This window comes from Pollachius pollachius (genome assembly GCF_949987615.1).
Source record: "Pollachius pollachius genome assembly, chromosome: 6".
NCBI classification, from domain to species: domain Eukaryota; kingdom Metazoa; phylum Chordata; class Actinopteri; order Gadiformes; family Gadidae; genus Pollachius; species Pollachius pollachius.
The window spans coordinates 16,572,563-16,586,821 of NC_136939.1; the positions used below are offsets into that span (position 1 = coordinate 16,572,563).

At 46.6% G+C, this 14,259-nt stretch overlaps 1 protein-coding gene across 1 annotated transcript in view; it reads left to right on the forward strand.

Annotated features, from left to right (window-relative positions):
• jade2 (jade family PHD finger 2) overlaps nucleotides 1-14,259 on the forward strand; it is a 112,820-nt gene that overhangs the window by 64,550 nt on the left and 34,011 nt on the right. The window contains 6 exon segments of the mRNA XM_079738686.1: nucleotides 1,930-2,141; nucleotides 4,399-4,494; nucleotides 4,496-4,567; nucleotides 8,198-8,314; nucleotides 10,615-11,118; nucleotides 11,498-11,662. Coding sequence (XP_079594812.1) covers nucleotides 1,930-2,141; nucleotides 4,399-4,494; nucleotides 4,496-4,567; nucleotides 8,198-8,314; nucleotides 10,615-11,118; nucleotides 11,498-11,662 — 1,166 coding nt within the window.

Sequence of the window (14,259 nt, forward strand, 5' to 3'; positions counted from 1 at the left end):
ACACACGCACGCGCACACACTTTCCATGTGTGCATGCGGGTGTGCCCACACACTGGTGTACATGCAGATGCGCACACACACCCGGGTTTGTAGATGAGCTCTGTTTGAACAGGACACTCCCTCCTGCCTTGTTCTCTTCATTGTGTTTAGCGGTACATGATGTAAATGTCACAGCCAGTTAATGTCCAACTTGACTTCCTCAAATCGGTGCTGTTTCCACAGTCTCCCAGCCACCGGCAGGCTGGAACTAACTCCCTATTCCTTAGCATTGACACAAAAACTCACTAGATTATTTAATTTGTTTGTAAGGTTTGGTGTGCAACTTGTGTGTTGTACTTTTTTATAATAGAATTATAGCTGAACTCAACGTTCACGTGTAGACCCAACACCACCGTGACCCTGACATATTGAGGGTTAGGCCAGCAATACAGCTAGAGTGGAGGGCAGGAGGACTCAAAATGCAGAGTCTCAAACCTTAAAACCCATTAAAGGTTGTATCAGCGATTCTAGGCCGGAACATAAATGATCACATTCATCTGATCTTTCCTTACGATCCGCTAGCTGCCCGCCCCATAAGCAGGCCTTCAAAAAAACGTGTCTCTGTAGGCAGCCTATGCTCCGAGATCATACACAAAAACAAATGGTACTACCAACCACTCAAAACCAAAATAAATGGTATTCTAAAGAATCAGGGACAAGGGGTGGGTGTTGTGGGGTTTTGCGTTGCGTTCATGATAGTTTTTACTGGATGCACGGAAAACGGAAGGGAGGGGCGAGCTGGCTCTGTTTGTTTGGGATCTCGCTTCAAATACCAACAGAAGTGACGTCACCCAACGTCGCTGATACAACCTTCCAACATCCCTCCTGGCTCTCAAAAATGCAACACATTTCTCAGGTTGCAGCCGTCCTGCCTGTTGGTCAGAGGGTTTCCTCCCTCGCTGGTCTCCAGCTCAGTGCTCTCAACACTCCTTACCGTTCAACTAAGGTTTTGTTCTGCGCTTGCGCTTTGCATTGTAAAAGCAAGTCTATCTGTAATGAAAATAGTTTCTACTACTGCATACTTTTCCCCTACTTTTTTATACCATGATTAACCATTGGTGTCAACCTGCAATTTGCTCTTTAAGGCAAATTGTGTGTAAAAGTGCAGCGGACTCTCAGTGCATTCAGACATACGGAAGATAGTAAAAGGCTGCTCATCTCCAGCAAGTTATTGGAGCAGTACTTGTTTATGTAAAACTTTGCGGTACATTTCCTCTGCCATTAAACTGTTTCCCGCTGTTAGCGAAGTGCCTTCATCTGCAGTCATGTGTTTTAAAATAAACACTGGAAGCATTACAGATGACTTATCTGTAATCAACTGAGTCTAATCCCTTGTGCTACCTTACACCTGGAGCAAGTGAGCTCTGCTCTTCCAAAGACCCGTTTGAAGCATACTTTTAGTGCCTTCACTGTTGGCCGCTCTTTGTTTTATGTGGAAGACATCTGATGTTCAACCCATCTCCTCAAGTATTCTATTGCCTCTGGCAATTGCTTTGAGTTTCAGTCTTAATAGGCTATTGCTATTTCGGACCCATATCGAGATGGTGGAAGAAATGCGTTACATGCTCTTTTACAATTACTCCCTTATCTATAATAGCCAGATGAGAATCCTTAGAGTGTCCTTTCTTGTTTTTTCTTGGAAGTAAACACCACCATAACAAACACATGTGTGTCTGGATGGCTATGTGTCATTGGCCTGCACCCCACATGATTAACAAACAGTGAAATGACCGCAAGCAGTAGGGACACTACAGGACATGATACGAAATGATCCATGCAGTATCACCAGCCACTGCATCCACTGCTGTGTGTACTGTATGTGCAGAACCCCTGTTTGAACCTCGCTCAGCAGCTTGTGAGCTCCCTGTGCTTCCCTCCGTTTGGCTGCAGCGCTGCCGGAGCTGGACGAGCTGACCATGGAGAGCGTGCTGGTGGAGCTGGAGAGCGTCTGCCAGGAGAAGATGCAGCAGGCCATCGAGACGGAGGAGGGCCTGGGCATCGAGTACGACGAGGACGTGGTGTGCGACGTGTGCCACTCCCCCGAGGGCGAGGACGGCAACGAGATGGTGTTCTGCGACAAGTGCAACATCTGCGTCCACCAGGTCAGCGGTAGCCCGCCTGTGTGCGTGTGTGCGGATGCGTTTGTGCGTTGTCTACATGCAGGATGTGTGGTTTCAGGGTTTACCGTGTCGGTATATATTCAGCACTCACTTGATGTCAGCATATGTCCTCCTATTGCCATGTAGAGAATATAGAAATGTTGATCTTTCCTCGACAAATCAACAAATAAAGCAGAAATGAATGTGGCAAAACGAAACCGAAATCAAAAGAAGGATGCAAAACCAGATGATACAATCCACCAAACCATCTCTAAAAAGGTGGAAGGTTTTAAGAAGTCATTAGGAGATATGATGAGGATTTAGCCAGCGTCATCTGGCTCACTGCAGAGCCCCTCAGGGCCCAATGTCGTCCTCCTGATTACCTTGTGTTCCCAATCAGAGCATACGGAAGCCTGCAAATCTGCCCGGTGCAGACCCATTTCTTTTTATAATGAGCCAGGGTTTTCACAGCATCTCTCTGAAAGAAACACAGTGTGATGAGAAGTTCTTGTCTGGTCTTGCGGCAGGTCAATAAGTGCACAAATGAGGTCTAGTCTGGATCTAAAGTAGGCTGCCTTAGAAAGGGGATTTTAAATACCCAGAGAGAATGAAAAGGAAGGGTAACCCCTTCAGGTAAGGCAATCTTGTGGCATCTTGTTTGTATATTGTTGGAGGGGGTTGATTTACATGCAGTCCCAGATATGTCCTTAACAACAGCATGCCCAGTTAAAAGCCATTTAGTGAGTCTATGACTGTCTTAGACCTGAGCTGGGGGCGGATTCTGTCACAATGTGTGACGGTGTTAATTCATTTGCCCCCTCAGCCTCTCTTCTCATTCCCTCTGCCTCTGCTTTTGACCGGCTGCTTTGACATGAGTTCACAACGGTTGCATTGACCTCATAACAGAATGGTAGGTGTGTCCTTCAGCTGCTGCTGGGCGAACACGGTTAAGAAGGAATCCCCCAACTTTTCAGCACTCATTATAATAGTAGTGAATAACAATAGTATAGGAGTGGTGAGTAATTGTTCATTTATTATAACTAATATGAATTATTCTACTCCGTATTACTCCTCTTTTGACTACGGCGGGTTGTTCTATGTACCACTTATTTTATAACAATAATGCAATGGGATAGGATAGCTGCTACTACCTCCCACCACCACCACCACCACTACCACTAAATCCCTTCCATTATTCCTTCCCCTGCTCACACCCGTGGCATGCTGCCTCTGCTCAGGGGAACATGTGATGCAGGGAATTGAACCAGGAAGTGTTTAATTACCCCTCCCTCTCCCAAATCCGTTTACTATCCACCGAGTGATCAATCAATCCGGCTGACAAGCGTCTTAGTTTGACCCGGCGTGGCCCTCCCATTAACGGTGAAGGAGACAGCACTGGAGGGGCGTGGGCCGTGGAGTCCGCTGTGTCCCAGCACTGAGCGTGAACGTCCCTGTCTGCTGTCGGGCTGGCTCCAGGGCTGTGACGGTTCCAGCTGCCCTTTGATGCACTTGGACCAGTTTTGAGTTCCCTGAGGTTGAAGTACTGCCGTACATTCAAGGCGGTGTGTCTTCATTTGAACTTACGTGGGCTGTGTTTCCGTTGAGCGCTCGAACACCAGCGCTGAGAGGGGATCTGAAAGACACTAACTTCCCCCACACAACACTTATGTGATAGTGCCGTTTAGCTATTCGAGGACTTCGAACCAATTAGAAATGAAATGTCTTTGTCGTGACAGCCCTATTTAGAATGTTACATGTTTATCCAGCGCCACTATTACATTGTTTGGGGAGAACCTTATTATATATAATTGTATATCAAAAAATATATATAGGCACTTTGCGTAAATATGTATATTAGGTATATAGGTGCTTTACCAAAAACGTAACTGACTGAAACTGAGAACATTGACGTGAACCAAACCTTGGGCTTTGTGAACCGTTCCACCCCTAGTATTGCTACTCTGGTCTTAGTGTTCCTCTCTTTTTATAAAACAGTGAGAAAACCAATATAATATAGTTGATGACCAACTAGTACAAACTAGATGAAATTCCACTAGAGGTGAATGCACTATATATTGCCCCCTGTAGGATAGTAGGACTTTTGAGTCCACCTGACGATAGAAGAATCAGGCAAGCGAAGAACCCGGTACTCACGTGAGGTCGACCTAGCCAATGACGCCCCGTCCTGAGCTGTCGTTCCTTCTTGGTGTCATGAGTCCATGGTTGGTAACCCCTGCCCCCCCCCCCCCCCCCCCCCCAGGCCTGCTATGGGATCCTGAAGGTGCCCCAGGGGAACTGGCTGTGCCGGACCTGCGCTCTGGGTGTCCAGCCCAAGTGCCTCCTCTGCCCCAAGAGGGGGGGGGGCGCTGAAGCCCACACGCAGCGGGACCAAGTGGGTCCACGTCAGCTGTGCCTTATGGATCCCCGAGGTAAGATATACTAGTCTCTAATAGTCTAAAGACCAAATCCCACACCTTTCACCTTTATGTGGGGCAACCAATCATATTGCTGGAGGCCGGGATCTGTAAGTCCATAATTGTCTGTCAGCAAACACAATCTCTGCCAGCATTAGCAAACTTTTCCCGGAGTGACGACCATCGGAAACTAGTGTTCCGGACGCTCATATTCTCGGTAATAGTGTTAAAATAAATACAGTGTAGGCTGACTACTCTAGAATACCCTTGTTGAAGCCCCCCTCTGAATGCTTCATCCAATGTCCTGTACCGAAACCTTCAGCTTTTTGTTGTCGGCCCAGGCTCGGTTCCGTCCTCCCCAAGAAGTTCTTCTATAGCATAGCAGGACTGCTGGATCCCAGACACACACACTGACTGTGTGTGTATTACAATCTGGGTTGGAATGCTTGTCTTGCATTAATGGCTTGATCATTGAACGTCCAATCAAAGCCACGAGATACTTTTGCCCATCCTTGGGATGCGGCAATTGGGAGAATGGAGATTGTATTACAGTATTTACATTTGAAAGTATTTTAGTTCAGTCGTAAATATATATGAAAGTAATCACAGTTAAACTAAAGATAAACTAATTACAATTCGTAAGATTGTACTTACCACTCTCAAGTGTGTTAAATGTGTGAAAGCTAATTCCATTTGCACACATTATCAACATGAAAGGGAGCTTATTGAAATAGGCACAAAGCTAGTAAAACATGTGCTGTATCTGCCATTGCACCTTAACTTGACTTAAAGGTAGCGTAGTTAAATTATGGAAACCAGCCAGGGTAATTTTGATTTTCGATAGTATTCAACCGAAAAATCCCGTCCATCCTTTCAGGATGTACTAACTTCAGGTTGATCCTAAGCCACTCCTGCAAACCCTTGACTAGCTCGCTAGCTTTAGCAATAGGCCTGCCTAGCCTTTCTGAAGGCTCCAGTCATGCTCATTGAGTGCCCGGGCAGAGTGCACGCGGGTAGGTGAGTAGACAGACAGGTAAGCCCTCCAATCATTTCCATTGGGACGATTGGACGACAGATTATTTTCAGAATTTTCTCTGAACATTTTATGCACTGATTGTTGCGGTGTATAGACAATTTCAACAAATACGACAAAAAGCTCTAAAACACCTTTTTTTTTTATGAAGTGAAAGTGTCCTACGATGGTGATGAGTAAGAATGACAGCAGTATGGTACTTTAAACCCCCATTCCAGGAGTTCACTTCTGCTCTAAACATCTCAACCCCAAAAGAGGGGTCATGGTTTTATCACAGACATGAATCCTCTGCATTTAGCAGCCTTGATTCGTATAAGTGCACAATAAATGCAGTATGTTGCAGTGCAAAAAGAATCCAAAATAAATTGAAACAAAGAAAACACCAAAATACTGTGTGTGTGTGTGTGTGTGTGTGTGTGTGTGTGTGTGTGTGTGTGTGTGTGTGTGTGTGTGTGTGTGTGTGTGTGTGTGTGTGTGTGTGTGTGTGTGTTCCCCACAGCAGAATACAGATTAATGAAGTAGCTGTTCTTGTCCCCTAACCTTTTTTTTTCCTAATTACCTTCTGTCACCCTTGATTGGGCTAATTGTTTTCTGTTGCTACACACACTTTTGTTTTCTCTTCTAGCCAACAAAATTATGAAACAATTTGCATGTGTGTAGGCTCCTGGCTATTTTTGTGTTGGTTGGTTTTCAATCCAAAAGTTGTTGTTGCCATAATGTATGTCTCCTTATGTGGTTATGTGACTTTTCTATTTACATTAACATTTTGCATTGTGGTACTAGCTTGGGTTTTATTTGCGCTGTATGTGTATTTGGTTTCTGGTGTGCTTGTATGTTCGAATGTGTCACCTTTTCTACTGTGCACGGAAGCAGCTGTCGTTTCTCTGCAGGCACGCGGGCTTTTGAGGAGATGTAAATTGCCCGATGGCAGACAATGTAAATACACAAGGACACACTTAAACAGGAGGGCACACAGTCGTGACGCAACAGACATTACCGAACACACATGCCACCTGCGTTCACACAGTAATCCTGCACACAATTGTACAAAGATGTGTTTGTCTATTACAAGGTTGGCTGGTAAAGTGAGAACAAGGACTCACAGTTCACCCCCCCCCTATCAAGCTTTGAGAGCTTTCGGTGACATAATGACAAAGTGTGTGTGTGAGTGTGACATTGAAAGCAACATCCGAACAAGGCCTGTGATTATGAAAAACGTTTTTTCACTTGGGCAAACACACACACACACACACACACACACACACACACACACACACACACGCAAGCACACACACACCTTCTTTCAAGACATTTAAATTTGTTTTGGTTGCATCCACCATCTTGGAACCGAAAATGCGTCACATGCATGTGGGCATGAAGAACACACACACAGTCACACAGGGATGAGAGCAAAGGAGACTAAGGAATACATTTAGCATCGTCCTATTGTACACGTAATAGCATGGCCCACCTTTGGTGTGTCGAAATGCTACATTATTTACCCATTTTGGTAGAAATGTTAATTTGTCAATAAATGTATCATTAACATTCAACCCACCATGGTTCTCTTGCCATTGGAACGTTCTGGTCCCCAGTCCCCAAATAGCAGAGCCGTGTGTGTGAATTGGCGGGAAACGGACCCGGGGGTCGTTCCTGTGCATGAACAAAAGAGAGACTGCAGACACGAATGAAAGGATAGTGGACAGGAGAGAAGGAGGCAAGGGAGGGGGGGGAGAGAGATGAAGAGGGAGGGAAAGGGTAACTGTCAAAAAGCAGGGTTGTCATGCCAGCAAATCCAAAATACAGATGTGAGGGAGAAGGATGGAAAGAGATGGGCATGGTAATGAGGGCCTCAAGAAAAGAACATCTTTCCAGGAGGGGGAAGATCAATTAACTGCAGGATATGTAGACGGAGGGCCGGACAGACGGACGGAGGTTGAGGAAGGAGCAGCGTTGGAAAGGCAGCTGTGTTCTGTATGCTGGGGTTCAGAGAGGCAGGGCAGGCGTTCAGCAGCCCATGTAGACCGGGCCAAGCACCAGTGCTAAACCCTCTTTCTCTGAAGTGGTATCACTCTATGGTCTGACCAGACCCAGTGGTCCTCTTTAAAGCACACCTCATTTAGAGCTGACCATCCTGTTCTCCGTGCCTCATTCCTAGTCACGGGTCAGGATACTGGAGTCCGTTGTGGCTGACTATAGCTGGCTTTAGCCAGTTTTAGCTGACTATAGCCGACTATAATTGACTTTAGCTGTCTATCTGACGATAGGTGACCAAAGTTGGCGGACGATATTTTACTAGAGCTGAGTCAAGCTGGCCAAAACGGCTACGGCTGACTATGGCTGACTATGGCTGACTATGGCTGGCCGTGGCGGAATATACCATTCTCCCAGTCTCCACTCTGGTCCAGTGTATCAGAATCGGTCCAGGATTGCATTAGCACTGCTGGTGTTTGGTTATTGATTCCCCCTAGCCCTGCTTAAGAACCTAATGTACCCATGGTGTTGGCGTGATGTTGTATGACCAAAGCTTCTACCAAACAGCCTATCCATTTTGTAGCGAGCGTAGCATAGTGCGGCCGACAGTGTTTGCCATGTGTTGCTCCTTCCTCCAGGTGAGTATAGGCTGCCCTGAGAGGATGGAGCCCATCACCAAAGTGTCCCTCATCCCCTCCAGCCGATGGGCCTTGTCCTGCAGCCTGTGTCGAGAACACACAGGCACGTGCATACAGGTGAGCACGCACGCACACACACACGCACACACACCTGTATGCACGCACATGCATGTGCGTGTGCGTGCATACAGGTGAGCACGCATCCACACCCACACGCATGCACGCACGCACGCACGCACGCACGCACGCACGCACGGACGCACGCACGCACGCACACGCATGCACACATGGTCATTGCTGGAATGGGGTGTCCGCTGCCACACACAAGCCCAGAAGCCAACACACACTTGCACGTGCGCGTTTGCGTATAGAAAAGAGGCTCTTGGTCAGCGGGCCTCTTTTTAGTTTCACAAAACACACGAACACAAATGTCCTTTTCTCGTTCGCGCGCGAAGAAGTGGACACACGCAAGTGTGCATGTGTGTGTGTTGGGGTAACAGCGTGTTTGGGTATTGGGGTGCTAGCGTGTATTGGCGTGCGTGTGCTAGTGTGTCTGTGTAGGTCTGTGTGTGCCTCTGGCAGTGGGCTTCCTCTCGGCCACAGTATTGATGCTCCAGATTAGCAGGGAGTGTGAATAAATCCTAAGGTCAGAGCCTCAGCAGGCAGGGAGTCAGTCCACTGAGTCTGTAGCCTTAGGCAGGCTGAGCTCCACCGGCTCCCACTCACTCTGCTCACATCCAGCCGTACCGGGAACATAACCTTGACCAAGGGTTAAATGGAGACTTACGGTCTTAGATGAAGAGCTGAATAAAATCCTTTTTTTTTCTGTGTATTTTTCATTTATTTAAGGGCATTATGTTTAATACATTTTTATGTCACTAATCTGTGAGAGAAGATAATTGATTTCATATCGTATGACAAACGGATGTTGAAGGTCTTGTTGGTAAGGGTTAAGGGCTATACCTGTTTAATAAATTGACCCCGTTCAGCTCTAAGTGAATGAAAGGCTCTGTGTCTGTCATATGGGCTGGCCTCTAGATGAGTTCTAGATTGTTGCTGACTCATTTATGACCAATCAGAGCCTTTCTTCCCTGATTAGGTTAGGGAACTCATCTTGTATATCTGTAAATGACAAATCCAGTAACATTTGTTGAATAAGGGCGGAATGTAATTCACATCATCTAATCATTGATTAACATTTTCATTTACCAATAGATAGCACAGCTATAACAACCTAAAACTGTGCTGTCTTTTCGTTATTAAATTACTTCAAACCAAATAATTACCGTTGTACACAGTAAAGAAACACTTTGTAGACGCCATTGAGTGTTGGATCGATGAGACGAATCTGCAACGTTATGTCGGTGTGCCCTGGTGTGACAGGAGAGTTGAAGTGGAAGCAAATCAATATGTGCCACAGAGACACTTTGTGTTTACTGTCCACCAGACATTGGGACATCATAACACCTCAACGTTTTCTCAGAAAGGTGTTACTCAGCAGCAGGCTGTGAGTAAGTGTGAAAGTGTTGACCTTAATTCCTTGAACCATACCCGAAACAAGAACATTATGTGTGGTGAGAAATGGTCACTTAATGGTGGTAGCTTTAGAGTGAACTTAATTAATGCACACACACAGACAGACACACACACACAGCAGTCAATTAAGCAATTGATGTGAAGACTTCAGCTTTGACCCCATCTTTGACCCGTTTTCAATCACTGTCAAACAAACTCACTCACACTTAAACGTTCAGAGCAGATCATGCCACCCTTGGGAGATCAGCAGCGGTACGTTGACTGCATCAGCTGTCTGTGTGCTTTTACCTTACGCTGCTATAAACCTTGACAGCGCAAGAAGAGATTCTTCTCAGACTAGATAAGAAACTAGAATACAACAGATGTACCCAGATTGTCTCTGGAGCTGGAGGCTTATTGTGTGTGTGTGTGTGTGTGTGTGTGTGTGTGTGTGTGTGTGTGTGTGTGTGTGTGTGTGTGTGTGTGTGTGTGTGTGTGTGTGTGTAGGTCTGTGAGAGAGGTAGAGGGACAGACTGATAAAGAGAGGGCGAAATTAACGATGGCTCCAAGCCAGTAGTTAAAATGGATTGTTTTTTTGCTGCGTTTTAATCTCATTGTTTTTTTAACAAGGCAGGACACAGGCAACAGTGATGATACCTCTCCCTTCTGTCCTCGATGCTCATGCTTAGAGATCATCCTTTTTTAGCTTCTTTCTTGCCCCATTTAAGGGGTGTTTGAACAGATAAAACAGCAGGTTTGAGACCAAATCAAAGCACTCTATTGGGCTTTTTGCTGCAGTTGGTGCAGGGTACTAGAGCTAGTCAAACTTCACCCTCACCTCTGCCTGCAATAGTTGAAGTTGCCAGTGACCATCCAATGAGTCCCCTCTTTCTGCCCGCCAGTGCTCCATGGCCTCCTGTATCGTGGCCTTCCATGTGACTTGCGCGTTCGACCACGGCCTGGAGATGAGGACCATCCTGGCGGAGAACGACGAGGTTCGCTTCAAGTCCTTCTGCCTGGAGCACAGCGCCAGCTCCTCGGCCACGCCCCCCGCCACGCCGCTCGCCGCCGCGCACGCCAACGGCAGCCAGCAGCATCACACAGCCACCGCGCCCGCTGCCAACGGAGCGCACGCGCCCACCACGCCGGACCGGTTCAGACCGGAGACCGCTCACCACCCGGGCGTAGGTCACGGCGGCGGCGGGGGCGTGGCCAACGGGCGCCACGGCGACCCGGAGCTGAGGCCCGGGCCGGCGTTGTCGGCCAGCGAGCGCGCGGAGCGGGAGCAGCTGGAGAGGGAGAAGGTGAGCCAGAGGAAGCAGAAGCTGCAGGAGCTGGAGGATGAGTTCTACCGCCTGGTGGACCCCAGAGAGGTGGCCCAGAGACTGGACCTGCCCCACGGCCAGGTAGGACCCCTGCGTAACATCTACTGCATAACATGGGCACAGAGACATGACATAGACAGAAAATGATCTAAAGTAGATTTCATGGAATAGATGATCTAATATTATGAATCTTAAGACGTGTGTGCTCCAGTAAGTCTGAATCTTGCTGGTTACCTTACCTACAATTTGGTCAAGCTAAGATGGGACTGATTATTGACTCATTACTGGCCTGGTTTTCATAACATATCACAACGAATGCTACACGCTATCTGATCATATACTGCTCTAATCGAAACATCCTTTAGAACCTCTGAAAGGAAGTGGAACTACCGGAGGCTACATATCGATAAGATCCAAAGGAACCACACTTAACCGTGTCTATGTGTGTGTGCGTGCGCAGGTGGACTTCCTGTATCAGTTCTGGAAGTTGCGAAGAAAGGCCAACTTCAACCGTCCCCTGGTGACCCTTAAGAGGGACGAGGTGGACAACCTGGCCCAGCAGGAGCAGGACGTCCTGTACCGCCGCCTCAACCTCTTCACCCACCTCCGTCAGGACCTGGAGAGGGTGAGTCTGCGTACCCCAGGGGGGGTGTGTGTGTGTTCCCCCAGGAGGGATCCCAGCTGTTTGTGTTCACATGATACATACAGATCACAGGCAAACTGTGGCATGGCCCCGCAGTATGGAAATCCAACCTAAATAATTATTTCAGCCTTATTTAACAATCATTTCCACTCAATGTATTTCCCCGCTGGCCGTGCGAGGACCGGAGAAATGGAGCAGATCGGTGAGAGAGCGAAAGTGCTAACTAGCAGTTAATGGGGGATTAATTATCAGTGGATAGAGCGGAGCTGTTCCTTAGGGTTTGCATACATTTTTAGTTTAGTCATTTAAACAAACACACACACAGACACACAAACTGAGACATGCATATTTAATATTGACACAGTAGTGGCCCTGTGTGTTTAGCCAGGTAATTAGCTCCTAGCTGTTAGGGTTCGGCTGTAGTTGTGGCAGTGGGAAGTGAATGTTATATCTCTAATATATGATATGACGGTCTCCCTTTGTTCTGATTTGGGTGACGGGGCCTTGCTCCATTCACACATCCGGGACAATTCAGTTTAACTAGTATCATAATGACCAAGGGTAGGTGTCATTCTCGTCATTTAAAGTACTCTCTGAGTGCTCTGTTTGTTGGGTTTACTCAGTAGTCCTACCTTTTACACCCAAATTGACTGTACTCACGTCTTGCAGGTTAAATATATTGTACTTGTTCTTGGCCCAGGATCCTAAGTAGTTCTCAAATCTTTTTCCTCTTCATTGAAAGTGGACTCCCAGTTGGGGGGGCGTGGTATTGTTGATGTGTGATCATCGTTATCAATGTTCACCAATGGGGGGGGGGGGGTGGGCAGGAAACACGTTAATGACACTGACCTGACTCCAGGTAGGCCTCAGTGACCTTTGGTGGATCAAAGGGGAAACCCTGATTGGTCAAAAGGCTTGTAAACGCTGTGGCTCCCAGAATGTGATTGACCTGTTTTGAGGATGGGGGGGAAAGATGTACGGGTGTGTTGTGTACATATTCTTTGTAGTGTGTGTGTGTGTGTGTGTCTGTGTGTGTGTGTGTGTGTGTGTGTGTGTGTGTGTGTGTGTGTGTGTGTGTGTGTGTGTGTGTGTGTGTGTGTGTGTGTGTCTTTGCACAGTACTTGGCTATTAAGTACTGTGCAAATCTGTTAGCATAGTTATTGTCCCTGTCTCGGGGGTCTGTCTGTATTGATTGCTCCAGTCCCAGCTAAACCTATAGGGAGTGACACTGTGTATTCTACGATTGGTCTATCCCCCATAGCTCACATTGGTGTGCGGGTGCGTGTCGATGGCTGTTCATGAGGATGTGTGAACGAGAGTGTGTGTGTACAGGGATGTGTGTGAGTGTTGAAGGATTAGGTCTCTTCAAGTTTCCAGTTGGCTTTTTCAAACCTTCTGCCAAATGGAAATGCCACTTCAATTCAAACTAATTCAGTGAGCCTAGCCCGGTCAAACAAAGCCACACCACTCACTGCTGCTGAAGCCTCTTCCAACCCCCACTTTCCAACACCAATTATTTCAATTGGATATTATCATTCTCATTATTATGAGCTGTCTTGTATATTGTGTTAGGTTTTCATTACTTTAAAGCTTATTATAGTATTTTTTAAATTGTGAGGAAGCTGATTTCAATGGGGCTAAGTGGTGGATCAGGCCAAAATTAACTGGCTGTCAGTGACCTGGGTTGCTAGGGGAAACTGAGAAACCATTGCTCCCAGTCCCTGGTGCCAGTAGTTACATTGGCATGACCTCTATTCCTCTATTAGCGGTTGGTGTTATACTTGGACTTTGATTTATTGTTGTACACTATGAAGCAGATTGACCATTGACTAATGTGCAAAAATCTGTGTTGACAATATATTTTGAATCCCCACAGTTGTGTTCATGACAATTTAAGTCTACTAACATCTATCAAAAATATTTGCAGCATATATTCTTGTATTATGCAGTTATTTAACGCTGAGTCTGTATCTGGTGACGTGCCCCTTCTGGGGCACTGTGGACCCCCTGAAAGCATAAAGAGGATATTGATTGCAGATCGTGAGCCTTACTGGTCCACTGGCAGGCTGATTGATCATGGATCAGTCGTTTATTGGCTCGGGAAGTATGGATGGCTGTCCATAGCGCAAGCTTCCCTCAAGCGCCTGTCTTTCAAACTCTTAGCTATCTATCTCTCCCTGTGTGTGTGTGTGTGTGTGTGCGTGTGTGTGTGTGTGTGTGTGTGTGTGTGTGTGTGTGTGTGTGTGTGTGTGTGTGTGTGTGTGTGTGTGTGTGTGTGTGTTCGTGTCTGTTTACATTTCACTATTAACATGTTGTATGTGTTTGCGTTGACAACACTACGCATGAACAGATACACATTGGCAGACCCATATGCAGATAGAGTTGGCTGGATTATCTACCATCTATTTAAAGTCTTAACCGTAAACCTGGGAAGTGATGTTCACAATTCATGCTTTCTCGTTGATTTCTCAATGGGAGAAATGCATGGGATATTTCATAGTGTTTATCCAAGGCTTTCGAAAGCAAATGGTTCCCTTTTTCTTGTTTTTCTGTGATGAAAATGTTCTTTAAGATGTCCA